Source organism: Magallana gigas, chromosome 5, assembly GCF_963853765.1.
Source record: "Magallana gigas chromosome 5, xbMagGiga1.1, whole genome shotgun sequence".
NCBI classification, from domain to species: Eukaryota; Metazoa; Mollusca; class Bivalvia; order Ostreida; family Ostreidae; genus Magallana; species Magallana gigas.
This window is the reverse complement of record NC_088857.1, coordinates 33671168-33684739: the sequence shown is the minus strand read 5'-3', so window position 1 is coordinate 33684739 and position 13572 is coordinate 33671168. Positions and strand designations below refer to the sequence as shown.

The window sequence follows — 13572 nt, the reverse complement described above, 5'->3', positions numbered from 1 at the left end:
AAATATCATTAATATCTCAGTATAAATTAATTGACGATTTTCTTGTGTTGTCCCGAATCGAAAGAAATTAGACTATTTGAATTAATAAATACAAACTTCTCATAGTCACATTAAAGGGGCATGGTCATGATTTTGGTAAAAAATTATTTTCCTGATTTTAATGTTTACAATGCTTTAGTAAGGCATTTGAAATCGGCAACCAAAATTTAAGTGTCATTCCTTGAGTTATAAGGAAGGTACAGAGCTTACAATTCTTTGCTATGTAAATAAAGCTTTTGTTTAGATTTGAACGTTGAAGTGAAAACTCCAGTTTTAGACCGACAATGAATGTAGTAAACGCGCTAATATCTTTTTATTTATGCTTAAAATGAATAAGAAGATGGAAAAATCCATTTGAAAAAGAATTTCACTGGTATATTGATCCTATGTAAACAAAACCAGGACACGAGCCTTGTGTACATGACAAAGAATTGTGAGCTCTGTATCTGGCTTATAACTTCCCTACTGACTTTCCAATTTCATTTGGTCATTGGAAATGCATTCCTAAAGCATTGTAAATAATAAAAAACAGAAAAATAGAATTTGACCGAAATCGTGACCATGCCCCTTAAAAAAGCTGCCGACATCATGAATGATATTAATATTCTTTCTTCCCATAAGTAAATAAGAAAGATTTTGTTCATAGGACGAGAAGTTGCCCCTCTTGGAGCTGTATACAGGAAAATGTGAAATTGATGCGGAAAATGAATTCATGCCAGATTTTTTTTTTACTAACGGTTCACGTAAAGTTTTCTCGTGAGAAGAAATTATTAAAATATATTATGCAAAAATTTCAAATTAAAATATTGTATCATCATTCAAATCATATGCTTAACCCCCCCCCCCCCCTCCCTTGCTCTGCCTCTCTCAACAATCTGGATACTTTTAAACATACACTAGAAGATAAAATTTTACAAATTACTGTAGATTTAATACTAAGAAAACAGCTTGAGAGAAGTTTTCCATTATTACCTTGGTCTACTCGTTACATGTATATTCAATCAATGATAAATTAGATCTGCATGTTTCATTAGTCCATAGCTAATGAATTTTATGAAATACGCGTACGAAAAGGACCTTTTATTGTATTGCTTTGTAATTCTTATAAGAATTCCCATTTTTTAGAGACTTCGATCTGGTCGACGGTTTCTTGATTAAGTTCATTATTATTTCCTAAACCTCAAGCTTTGACAGTTTCTAATGACGTAATATTTAGTTCCTCGGAATGTCCCCTTCCCGTTTTAATGAAGCTATTTCCGTTCATATTCTGTTTTTGTGACATTTACAAAAATATAGAATTAGCATACTCTTCGTTTTCCACACATATTCATTTGGAACATATGGATTTGACGTCTTTCACACTAGTTTTACATTGAATAAATGATCCGTCTTCTCCGAACGAACGTAGTGAATGTTGCTGACGTCACAGCATATCACAGAAAATTACTCGTTTACACTGGCTTTGCGATTCACCTAATTAACTGTTTTGCTTTATAAACTACATATAAATATATATATTTAGATAGAAGCTTGCTACAAAGATTGATGATCTATAATAGAGTTTACTCATTAAATAGTCTATGCGACCTCGCTATATATACCATCAGTAACATTATATTACACATGTAAATATTTTACTTCAAAATATGGCTTAAAATATAATGTAATCTCCCGCTAGACTGCTAAGGGCACAACTAGTTTTTTATTTTTTTTATCATGCAAGCATGGTTAAATTCACAACCATGAAATTACTTAACCAACTTTTAATCGCAACGACTTTATTCCATGATAGCAGGCATATAGCATCGTTTTTTAAAGTGTGTGGGAGGGGGGGGGGGCAGATTCATTCCAAAAAAAAGGGAAACAGTTATTTTCCAAAATCCTGAAAATCCTAATCCGTAAGGGGGGGGACAAGTATACCTTTCATTTAACTTCAATTTCATTGTTTTTTAAAGCACCCCATAAAAGTGGGGGGGGGGGGGGCTTCATGTTAATTCAATATTTTGTATGTAAAATTCAATATTTTGTATGAAAAATCTTTCCTGCACAAAAAAGTGTGGGGATTGAATGGAAATAAAGAGAATCGTGACAACTATTTTTTTGCGACACGCCTTAACCAGGCTCATGTATTGAACCATACTACAAGGACTGTTTTGCGGCGAGAAATATTCGCGATGAGAATGCTATCGCGAACCTCGCTAAAATTTCCCGCACGCAATTAGAAGTAGGCTTACAGTTTTCGACTAAGATTGCTAAATATATAAGGAACTAAGACGGCCATTATTTCCCATGGCTACGTGTTTGTCATCAATGGCAGCAACACATGGTTCCAGCTCACGTGTGCACTCTAATATAATATTGTAGCATTCTAGATCTTGAATACTAGTAAAACGTCAGTCGTGTAAATCCATGGACATCTCCTTCCTTTAAAGCCATTATTAGGGCCCAAGGAGGAGTCCGAATATGAATTTTTCATCTTTTTATAAAATATCGATATGGTTATAGAACAAGTCGCGATGGTCTTTGTTATATTTTTTTTCAAAACAGTTTTTCTGTAAAACAAATAAAACGTCAGTTGAACTCTTTTTGACATGTTTAACCGTATTTGGTATGAAAAAAGCTACTTTGGCAACAAATGATAGCAGCTTTCATAGCACCCGAAATCATACTGTTTACATAAATATCTACATCACTATCTGAACCATTTTCTCATTAATTTATATACAAAGTTTTAAACGTATCGCTTCTTCAGTGCGTAGTTCATTTAAAGTACAGCCAATTCTTCTTAAGGAAGTATGGGACTCACGATTTTGAATCTACCGCGCAACTCTGAATGACGTAAACCAATTCGCGGTCGTTAAATCTGTTTGTTCAATTCTAAGGTATTAAACAATAAAATTTATAGTGGAAAGGGTTTTATAGGTTTTGTAAATAATAAATCGTGAATATAAATGATAATAAGAGTTAATTTAACCCAAAATTCTTTTTTTACGACATAAATATCGGTTCAGTTTTCGGCAATGCGGAGGAAACGTGGATTTGATTTTGAATGCTGAGAAGACCAATCGCCACATAAAGGTTGCTAAAGCTCAGAAAAGGGATAGTGTAGTGCGAACGTGGACGCTCTATTGGGCAGATCAATCACATATTTTGATATTACAGCTGAAAAATTCTCATCGGAGATGGAGGAAGATGACTCGACGCCAGCAAAAGCGATATGTCCAGGTTTGACTTACATTCATTGATAGAGTAAAAGTATTTGTAATCTCAGCAGGATTAAGTTCGTCGAGACTGAAAGTTGTTGATAGACGTTTTTTCAGATTTTCAGTTTCGGCAAATCTTGCTGAGACTAGAGTAAAAGTAAAATTGGTATGGACATCATTAATTTTTTCTTGTATAAATGCTATGGCGTTGTAATGCACAAGCGCAAGCATTGATATGTAAGATACCTATGCCTAACAAAGTAAGCATCGTACATATTCGTTAGTAAAGCCCCAAGCACCTGAGATGTAATTTCATAATAAAAAAAAATAATTATAATTATTTATGTCACCGGGTTCACAGGTGTGTGACTGTCAGTCAATATATCGGGTCTCAATAGCTCAGTGGTTAGAGCGCTGGCACGGTACGCCAGAGGCCCTGGGTTCGAGTCCCGGTTGAGACTTGACTTTTCACCACCTGTGACATTTGGCGCCCAACGTACAAAACCCACGGTCACTCCCTAGGAACATGTTTCACAACATTTCCTTCACTCGTAGAGTTCTACTCGTAAATTCGAGGACGAATTTCTACCAAGAGGGGGAGTATGTCACCGGGTTCACAGGTGTGTGACTGTCAGTCAATATATCGGGTCTCAATAGCTCAGTGGTTAGAGCGCTGGCACGGTACGCCAGAGGCCCTGGGTTCGAGTCCCGGTTGAGACTTGACTTTTCACCACCTGTGACATTTATACAAGTCTTTGAAAGTATGCCACTATGGTTCAATACACATATCAGAACACAGTAGAATTCTTTATGTCTCTCATTTAAATAGTTAAACTTAATTCTCATGCGCGGATCCAGAAATTTTTTCCAGGGGGGGTCCGAAGGATAATTGTGTTTGCCAGGGGGGGTTCGAGGCATATTTTCGCGATAATTTTACGATGTAAATTTAATAAATTTTCATTTTCCAGGGGGGGTCGGGACCCCCCCGACCCCCCCTCTAGATCCGCGCATGATTCTAACATATATCAGAATGTGTATCATGTCGTCACATGTTTCAGATAATCAGATGTTTCCAGTAGTCGATTTTCAATGCATGGTTCAAAATGATGTCATACCACACATACGAAATCTCCTGTCGTCTCTATGCATATTCATTAGTCAAATTATCTGGCATTCAATTTATATTTATACTCTATCCCGAGTTTTTGCTTCCACTTCTTTTCGCTTGATACTTCGATAATCATAAATACCTTTGAGTTCAAACTACGTTCATCCACTATTATAAAAAATGTCCAGATTATATGTTTTGAAACGCCCCCTCTACCTCTTCGGGTTTCAATACACATCCCAAAATAAAAAGTCTGCTGAGATTTTGCATTTGCATTGCATCAGCCATAAATAAGCCCGGATGATAACTTTGAAAAATTGTGCGAGGTGTTCGGAGTACTTCCGAATGGAGAAAAGATGTAAACATTTCCCATTTTAAATCTCTGTAAGAAATTTGTTTTTGTTCCAGTGAACTTTTATGAGTGAAAAATGATAATTTGTCAATTAAGATATCCTGTATATTTTTCCCTTTTATCGACTTCAACAGCATTTCTTTCACAGGTATGTGTATTTTTATTAAAAATAATCAAAAAGTGATGGAAGCAGTAACTCGGGACAGACTATAAGCTACAAGTTGAGACTGCAAATGATGATGACTTTGATTTTGTATCAGTAATTTCTGATGCTATATATGAGTGAGGTTAAAAATGATTTAGTTTTGATAGAAATTGTAAACTGACAGCCATTATGTGTGGGGTTAAGAGTTAGACTATTGGAAACCCATGACGTCTGGAGATGTATTTTAAAATAGAAAGACAGATTGAACACTTTCTGTAATGATATACACTATGGTATACACATTAACTCATAATTTACATATTGACAGCAAAATAAATTTCAAATAGGTGTGAAATAGATGTCAAGTACAATGTCAACCTCAGATGGTATCTTTTTTTCCCGTTAAAACACCTGTACAGTGTCTGGAGCTTTTATGTGACTTTCAGTCTTTCACAATAATGCTCCCTCAAAAATTACTTTTCACAGCCCCATGCCCTTCTCCATGTTGAAATATTTGCATTTATCTGATTGGAGAACATGTAATTTAAAAGTAAAGATTTCAGAAGTCATTGTCTTATATTAACTATTCCTCTCTTAGTAAATATTATTATGTTTGTTAAATCTGAGTTAACCTTAGAGTCTGTTTATGCCTTTATAATATCAAGTACACATGCATATATTTTTTTTACTGATCAACTTTGCAACCAACTGGTGTTCCATTTAAAATTCTCTCATGGTGCAAATATTCCTGATTATGTAACTTAATATTACAGATGTTGACCATGAAGAAGTTGTCCAAATGTCTGATTGTGGTTGGAGACAGTGGAGGAGTTTGGTGGAATTAGGGATGTAAGCAGATACGCATTTAAGAGAGCCCGATGGTCGAGGCCATTTTTAGACTGTATTGATCTTCTAATGAAGAAGAGCTATACATAGAAATATGCTGGTTGGCAGAATAGATAGAGAGAGTGAAGTCATGACGGTTTATCAGGTATTTGATAAATTACTAGTACATAAACTACTGGGTAATTTCGTTTGGTACAGTGTATCACTGTGATTGGTTTAAATTTTCATGGATTTCAAGGGTATACTCTTTCATATCAACAAATTAAAGCCCCCATACAGTAAGGTAAAAGTTAATGTATTATTCCATATATATTTTGACTGAATCCTTAGTCCCAGAGATTATCACTGTGCAATATATTTTTTGTCATTTATTTTATTCTTTTTAATACTCCTAGCATGAGTGTGCCAATTGAAAGTCTTTCATTCATTTAAAACGTTTGTTTATTATATCAGTAAATTCTAAATTATATAATTTTTGAATGCCATGGAAATCGAACCACATGTAGTTGAATAAACCCTGAATTGTCCGAGGCCTAGTCTTTGTGAACCATAAATTGTACATCCTAAGAAATCCTTGTGTTTGAATGTCACAACAGTTTTTAGATATTTCTTTATGTATAAGTATTTAAGTTGATGCTATACCCCATCTTTCAGGTCATTCATCTATGATCGGGACATTTTCTGGAAAAATAGAAAACTTTTCAACAAGATCGAAATCCTGTCGCACATGTACTTTGTCTCTCAATTCCAAATCAACACCTCCTCCACATGATTGCATTATCAACTGGAACGGAAAGTTCTATGAAGGCCATGGAGAGTGACATGATAGAAGAGATGGTCAAGGATGTGAATGATGGGTCTATTTGTATAAAGACAATAGTTGGTGATGAAGATAGCACAATGATTTCAAAACTTCGGACAAACATTGACACAAATATTGGTAAAACATTGGATGCTTATCATGTGAAGGAAATCTTAAGGAACCATCTATATTGTGAAAAAATAACACACAACTTTAACTTTCAAAGTCATACAGTATCTCAAAAGATGTTTATACTACATCTTTGCCCAAATAAAAAGCAGATGTTGCAAGGATAAGCCAAGGATGTGCTCTTGTCTGCTTCAATATTTATGTTAGATATATAATAAAATTGTTGATAGCGTTCGTTCTGGAGCGGTAATTGTCAGCTTCATTAGTTATGCTAGATTGGTAATACATGTAACAATGTTGAAAGGGCTTTTGATTTGGGTGCATTATTTGTATAAGTTTGTTGATCTATTACATTGTACATATACATGTGAGGAGTTAAATGTCCAGTATAAACTTGATTAGTTTAAAAAAAAAATTCATACCATAATATATGGTTGTAACAGTAATGGATGTTGTTCTGCCAAAATAGCTTAAAATTATATTCGGCATTTGTACTGTGCATTTTGTACATGATGTAATGCTGATTTCAATCTTTTTTTATGTTTCAGAGTTGAAAAAAATAATTATAATACATGTAGCAAATCATAAATTAAATATTTATTTGTTTATACCTACTAGAATTATTTTGTTCCTACCTGGTATAGTGTTATAAGGTGCAAATGGTTTAAAAATTTGTATTTTAGCAGAGGAATTTCAAGTTAAGCAGAGGAAATTTGAGATTTAAATGAATAATTTTTTACTTTTTTGTTGAATTTTATAAAGTACCAGCATTGTAGTAAAGATATTATTAATTGACTCAATGTTTATTGAACAAAAAGTTGGTATTGATTATTTTATCTACACTAGAATAGTGATCAAGTGAAAATGGCGCGAAATTGTAAAAACAGACCAGAGTAAATTCAGATTGCAATATCTTTTTATCTAAGTCATTGACATATGAGTTTCTCCTTTTCCAGTGAAAGCATAACATTTGTATATTTCGTTTAAGTTCAAAAATAAAACTTCCAATTATATCAAAACAGATTTTTTGACCATTTTGCATTGAAGGTCAACACAAAAAGTAACAAATTTGAACCATGCAGAGGAAATTCGGTCGCACATTGTATGATACTGAGGAGGCTTTCAGAATTTTTTTTTTAATAAATTGTTCTTCTGTCAATGTATTATAAATAGCATATAAGAAAAATGAAATAAAATTACTATAAACGATGTAGCATTGCTTTATTTCTGTTGTAAGTGGTGTATTTTGATGAACGGAAGTATTTCCAACAAGGGTATGTTTGGATACCGTTACCATGGAAACAAACATATTAACCTATCAAAAAATTGTTATATTTTGTTAGAAAAAATGCAATGCTATTTGTTGAACCAATTTTTAAAAAATTTTAATTACTTTGGTGTCAGTCCCATACTCCCTTAAGTCCTAAAATTGTATTAATTTGTATGTGTTGTATAAAGTATAGACGTACAAAACACCCTGGTTTTTAAGGAGTTGACCAATCTTCTTTCATACAGAAAATGAATAAAGTGAAACTCTCAAGAGTCTAGAATTTCTGTGTTTTTTTTCCCTAATGGGAAAACATTTACTTTTCCTTTTGCTGGTGCTGATTGAATGGTATTGTGCTATTGCTAAAATAAATATTGGAAATTTTTTTGTTTTAAAAATTACAGTGACATGTGCGCGCTACCCTCGTATGTTAGACATGTACATGAACTTACCAATTCATATAGACCAGATCATCTTTTTTTGAAATGTTTCTACACTGTTAATTGTAAAATTACGTCGAATTAGATATTTTTAATAATGAATTTATCTAAGGCATCTTAAGACAGAGGTACGCGTGTACAAGCATCATGCTTTAACACTATTTAGGTAAAAAAAATTAAAAATCTGTTTTGCAATTTTTGATTACTTATCAATGTTATTGTAATTTTACATTCAGTTTATTGATTTTTTTTGCTGTTATCCTACTTTTGAGTAATTTTCTATCCACTATCATTGCCTGTACGTGACATCCAACATGAGCGCATATGGTTTTCTATAATCTATAATTTTCGTTTTAGAAATGCATGTCAACATGTTGACTTATATAAGTTTTAAGCAGGTAGATAAACAAGTTGCATGTTTAACTGCATCCCCTGTTCGCTTCAACTTTGCACTTTGGACTTTCTTGTAACCTTTTTAAAAGGTTTTACAAAATTAAAGAAAAAAATAAGTAGAAGAATTTTGAAACCCTCTGTCATATTCATTCAAACCTCTGACACAGGGTTTCAGCAATTGTCATATACATGTAATAATAAGTCTGTTTCAAAACACTTCGAAACTCGTAATTAAAAAAAAATCTCTTCACTATGAAAACTTATAACTAAATGATTTTAAGGTTATGGTCATGAAAAGGACCTCTTAAAATATACAAAGTCTTTAAAAGTTTTGTAATTTTAGATACATCGCTATGGAAATCATATTACAATGTATATATGTACAAAGTATTTTTAAAACGACCACTTTAAGAATGATTTACTTTTATATGTCCTATTTAATTATTTGATTACAGATTTCCTTCATGTCATAAAACAACAAAGTTATATGATGTATTTTTACACAAAATCGTGATTCGCGACAAAATCAATATAAAAGAAAGGGAATAAATAAATGTACAATATAGTTGTATTTAGAGCGATAGGAAATGGTGATTATCTACATGTAGTTTCGGTACATATTAATATAATAAAATTCCAGTCCAGATAAAAATAAATCTACAACTCGCATATTCACTTCCTTATATCCTGATATTCAGCGAGCGTATGGATGAAACGGGAGAAAATTATAAACTATTTAGGGCTCAATGCTGCCGTTACCACTGACAATTGAAATTTTTATCTCATTCCGTGACTGTTCAAGCAAGATGTCGTTCTTTTCTGATCACTCGGCGCAAATGGACTTCTTTGAAATCAGGATATGAACAGAATTACAATGTCAAAGATCCCCGATATTTACGGTGACGTGCGCTCAGACCGCAGATCTCCAGCCAACGTTGGATCTTTGTGATTTCAGAACCCAAGGGAGCTATGATCAAGGTTATTTGCATTGTCTTGCCTTTGATTTCTTCCCCATTATTTAACGTTTCCCCCCCATTCTGCGAGGGTAAGAATTCCTTAAGATTTAAAACGCAATAGTCTCCTCTCTGAGATATGGCTATAATAAATATAGAAATTCATACACTACTACTGACATTAAATTTTTTGGGTGGCGACAAATTTGATATCACCCATGTGGTTTATCATGCATTTGACAACTCGTTGTATAAAGTAGCCTTTGTGCTACAAAGTGCTTTCAAACTCAAATTATTCTAATTCCATTGCAAATCATTAATAGAAGTGATATTATTTTGTTATGGATTTGTGCTCAGTTAGATTACTTCCCATTTTGCAGGCCATTTGCGTTTGGCACTAAAATGTATATTTTAGTTAATTTACAACAAGAAATAATTTTCGTGCCTTCGAAGTTTCTTTCATTAACAGGGCATGAAAAACTTTCAACTTTTTTCTCAATGACTGATACCAACTGTTTTCATCAGATATCGGTGAACATTAGATGCTAATATTAAGAGGTTTGCATGGTTGTGGCCATTTTCATGTTATATTTATCTCCAAATGAAGAAGAGTTTTGCATATAGAAAAATGCTCAAATTTTAAAACCAAAATATCAGGATTTTTTCTTTATGAAATGTTAGTTTATGTCTAAAAATATCATGTCAAAGAATTGGAAGCTCTGTAACTCGCTTATAAAACAACAAATGACACTCAAATTTTGGTTGCCTATCAAAATACCTCACTGAAGCATTGCAAACAAAAAAAAAGAACCTACACAAAAATTTTTGATAATAAATGATCATGATTTAGTTTGTTAAACAACATCATAACCTTTTGTAACATCTCCAACAGTAATTTTACAACAATGAAAGTTCAATCGAAGGTCAGAATTCATTCTCTCTTATATGGTTCCAAAAGGCTATTATAATCAATTAAACCATGCGGGTAAAATAATATGATTTTTTTCCCATAAGAAGGATACAAAAAGCTTTTAAATGTAAAAAATATTAAATTTAAAGTTCAATCGAAGGTCAGATTTTATTCTCTCTTATATGGTTCCAAAAGGCTATTATAATTTAATTAAACCATGCGGGTAAAATGATAAATGATTTTTTTCCCATAAGAAGGATACAAAAAGTTTTTAAATGTAAAAAATATTAAATTTAAACAAATAAATAGAAAAGAAATGTTGATCCATTTTCAGAGTAATTTTCAAATCGCTTTCATCTGAATCAGTTCCTTGTTTTTTTTTAAATTATTTTTTTCATGAGTCAATGTTCCAGTCAAATTAATGCTCAGTTTTACGACTTTTATGTGCATGTTAAAAGCCAGGAAATCTCGGCGAAAATCTATTAATATAAACGCTAAAAGGCGCTCTGTCTTCATTGCAAAATAAATAAAATAGCTTATACTTCACGCATCTTGAAAAGTCAATAAGTCAGCGATTGAACATCTTGGACTGTTAATTGGCAAAATTAAGATCTTTTTCAATCAATAGATCTTAACTCTAAGTCGTGAAATGTCATTCTTCTATACCCGTCCTAAGATCATCAAGGCAGTTTTATGACGGGCAAGTCAATAGGCGTCCATTTTCAGGCTTTTAACTTCTAATTACAAGGATAACACATGAAAGTCACGAAATATCGCATAATAATTCACGGCTCTTCCTCTAACTAAAACATATGTATGTGTTGTATGTAATATTAATGTAAATTTGATTTGGGGGAGGGTGGGGACGGGGTTACATTATGCTATAGATTCTAAAGGCTCTAGGTCCCTCTTTCTAATTGGGTTATTTTACAGTCTTGTTTTACTGCAATAATGTTTTATTCTTAAAAAAAAACAAAAAAAAACAAACCCAAAAACATCATTTTTTTTTTCAAACAGATAACAATGTACGTGTGTATACAAAATATAAATATACAGGGTGTAAGCCTTGTAAGGTATAATTTAGCAAAACATGTATATCTATAACCAACATAAATTGAGAATTAGTTCAAACATAGGCTATGCATTTAACAAATAAACCCAATGATTTTACATACACTCTGTAGAATATCAAGAATATTGAAGATATGCTTTTCCTAAAATTGTATTGAAAATTAATAAAATATAAATCAATTGTAGGGTTGACCACTCCATATACCTCTGCTTATGAATCTAAAAAAAAACCAACGACAAATCCAGGCTCCCCGCAAGAGCTGTAAATAACCTGTTGCTGAAACTAAAGGAAAAATAAACCATATACCAATATATGTACATGCATCGTTAAACCAAAGTGTTTATATGCTTATTCTGACAATTGTGCCTCACGTAACTTTCACTTCACACGGGTTCACGTTAAATTCACGCGAAGTCACCAGAGGCCTCGTGTGATAATCACTGAGCACGCGACGATCTTTTCACGCGAATATCACATGAGGCAAAATTGGTTGTGTAAATTGTCTAAACCCGAATAAATCGAAATAGTACAGACAGACAAGCAAACACCCAAATAACCCGATATCATCTTATGCTTTTTGATAATTATGTTCACTATAACACCAACACCCCTCCCCCTCCCCCCCCCCCCAAAAAAAAAAGAGAGTAAAATGTATGTATCACCAGTTTATACAAAGCCGCTGGAGACTTTCTGTGGAAGACTTGACGGTCTGACTCTCCAGAAGCATGTAGAAGAGGTGATTAACTTCCGAAGCCTCGTCGTTCACGACCCCTCGTCAGTGAGAGTGCAATCCTTTACAATTAATTATCATCGCTTGTAAGGATTTACTTCACCAAAGTGAATATCTATTAATAGTTTCTCTTCCTAAGAGCGTATGCAATAAAAAATAATGCGGAGTCATCAAGAGTGGAACTAATTGTTTCATCGTGTTTTGGAGGAACTGAAAATACAAATCGAACGCTTGTTATAGACTTGCTTATTGCCATTCGGTATATATACAAAATGCATGGGCTTTGAATTAAAAAGTTTGACCATCATTACCCAGCAACTCTACTGCCATTATCAACAACAGTCAACTATCTGAACTATCGTTATAAAGTATAGTCTTTATAACTGTTTATAACTACCAATACTGTACGGCAATACATAAAACAATATACAAGGTAAACCTGTTTGCGCGACATTGTTGAAAAGTGGTAGGGGTGTTGAAAGAAAATATAAACAAGTTTATCAAAGATAATTGAATTCTTTTTTATATAAATGTCACATTTCTCAACATACCATGGCGTGTGGAACATTTTTATGTCATTATGTGTCTTTTAAGCCTGCGTGTCTAAAATTGAGAAATGCTTGTAAGTTGATATCGACTATAGTAGGGTAAAAGAGGTCTTAGGAAGGGTCGTGGACTCGTATTATTTTGATAAAATCAAAGTTATACCGCTGCATTCAGCATTTTGATTAACAAATAATCCATGTAGTTTTACCTATCTAAGGTGCAAAGAACTTTACCGATATTAGCCATACATCATCACATTTTTTAAAAACATTTTTGTATTTGAATTAAAAATAATAAAAGAAAATCAAATAATTTCAATAGATGTTATAGAATATTGCTTTCAACTAGTTGGACCTAAAAAATCAAAGGCTGAATTTCATTCCTAGCATTTGTATTGCTTTTTCGTTTTGATTTGAAATCTACGAAATTTTTAAGTCGTACGTGAAAAAGATCATCAGAAAATTATCTTCCTTGCGCCGAACAGTATTTCAACCAATGAAATACATGTAAATTTTCACATCGTGGATTTTCTACCAATCACAAAGAAGAGGAAGTGCACAACCCGGAGACTGTATATTATTTCAACTTGTGTCAACTTTTTATAAACATGCATTAGGGAACTTTGACAATTGAATGT

The 13572-nt window shown here is 33.0% G+C and overlaps 1 protein-coding gene and 2 non-coding genes across 4 annotated transcripts; all 3 read left to right on the top strand.

The window, feature by feature from the left end:
* The first annotated feature begins 2823 nt into the window (after nucleotides 1-2823).
* On the top strand, nucleotides 2824-7833 carry LOC105321631 (uncharacterized). Of its 2 annotated transcripts, none has more exons than XM_066084801.1 (3): nucleotides 2824-3264; nucleotides 5621-5696; nucleotides 6348-7833. In XM_066084801.1, the coding sequence occupies exons 1-3, from the start codon at nucleotides 3222-3224 to the stop codon at nucleotides 6463-6465; spliced, it is 237 nt and encodes a 78-aa protein (XP_065940873.1). In that variant the 5' UTR covers nucleotides 2824-3221; the 3' UTR covers nucleotides 6466-7833. The 2 variants fall into 2 exon arrangements, 1 of the variants encoding a protein (XP_065940873.1); XR_010714044.1 differs by having other exon boundaries at nucleotides 2833-3264; nucleotides 5621-5838.
* Nucleotides 3631-3703, top strand: Trnat-ggu (transfer RNA threonine (anticodon GGU)). The gene has a single exon. It is a non-coding gene; the product is annotated as a tRNA-Thr (tRNA).
* Nucleotides 3890-3962, top strand: Trnat-ggu (transfer RNA threonine (anticodon GGU)). The gene has a single exon. It is a non-coding gene; the product is annotated as a tRNA-Thr (tRNA).
* Nucleotides 7834-13572: the final 5739 nt, after the last annotated feature.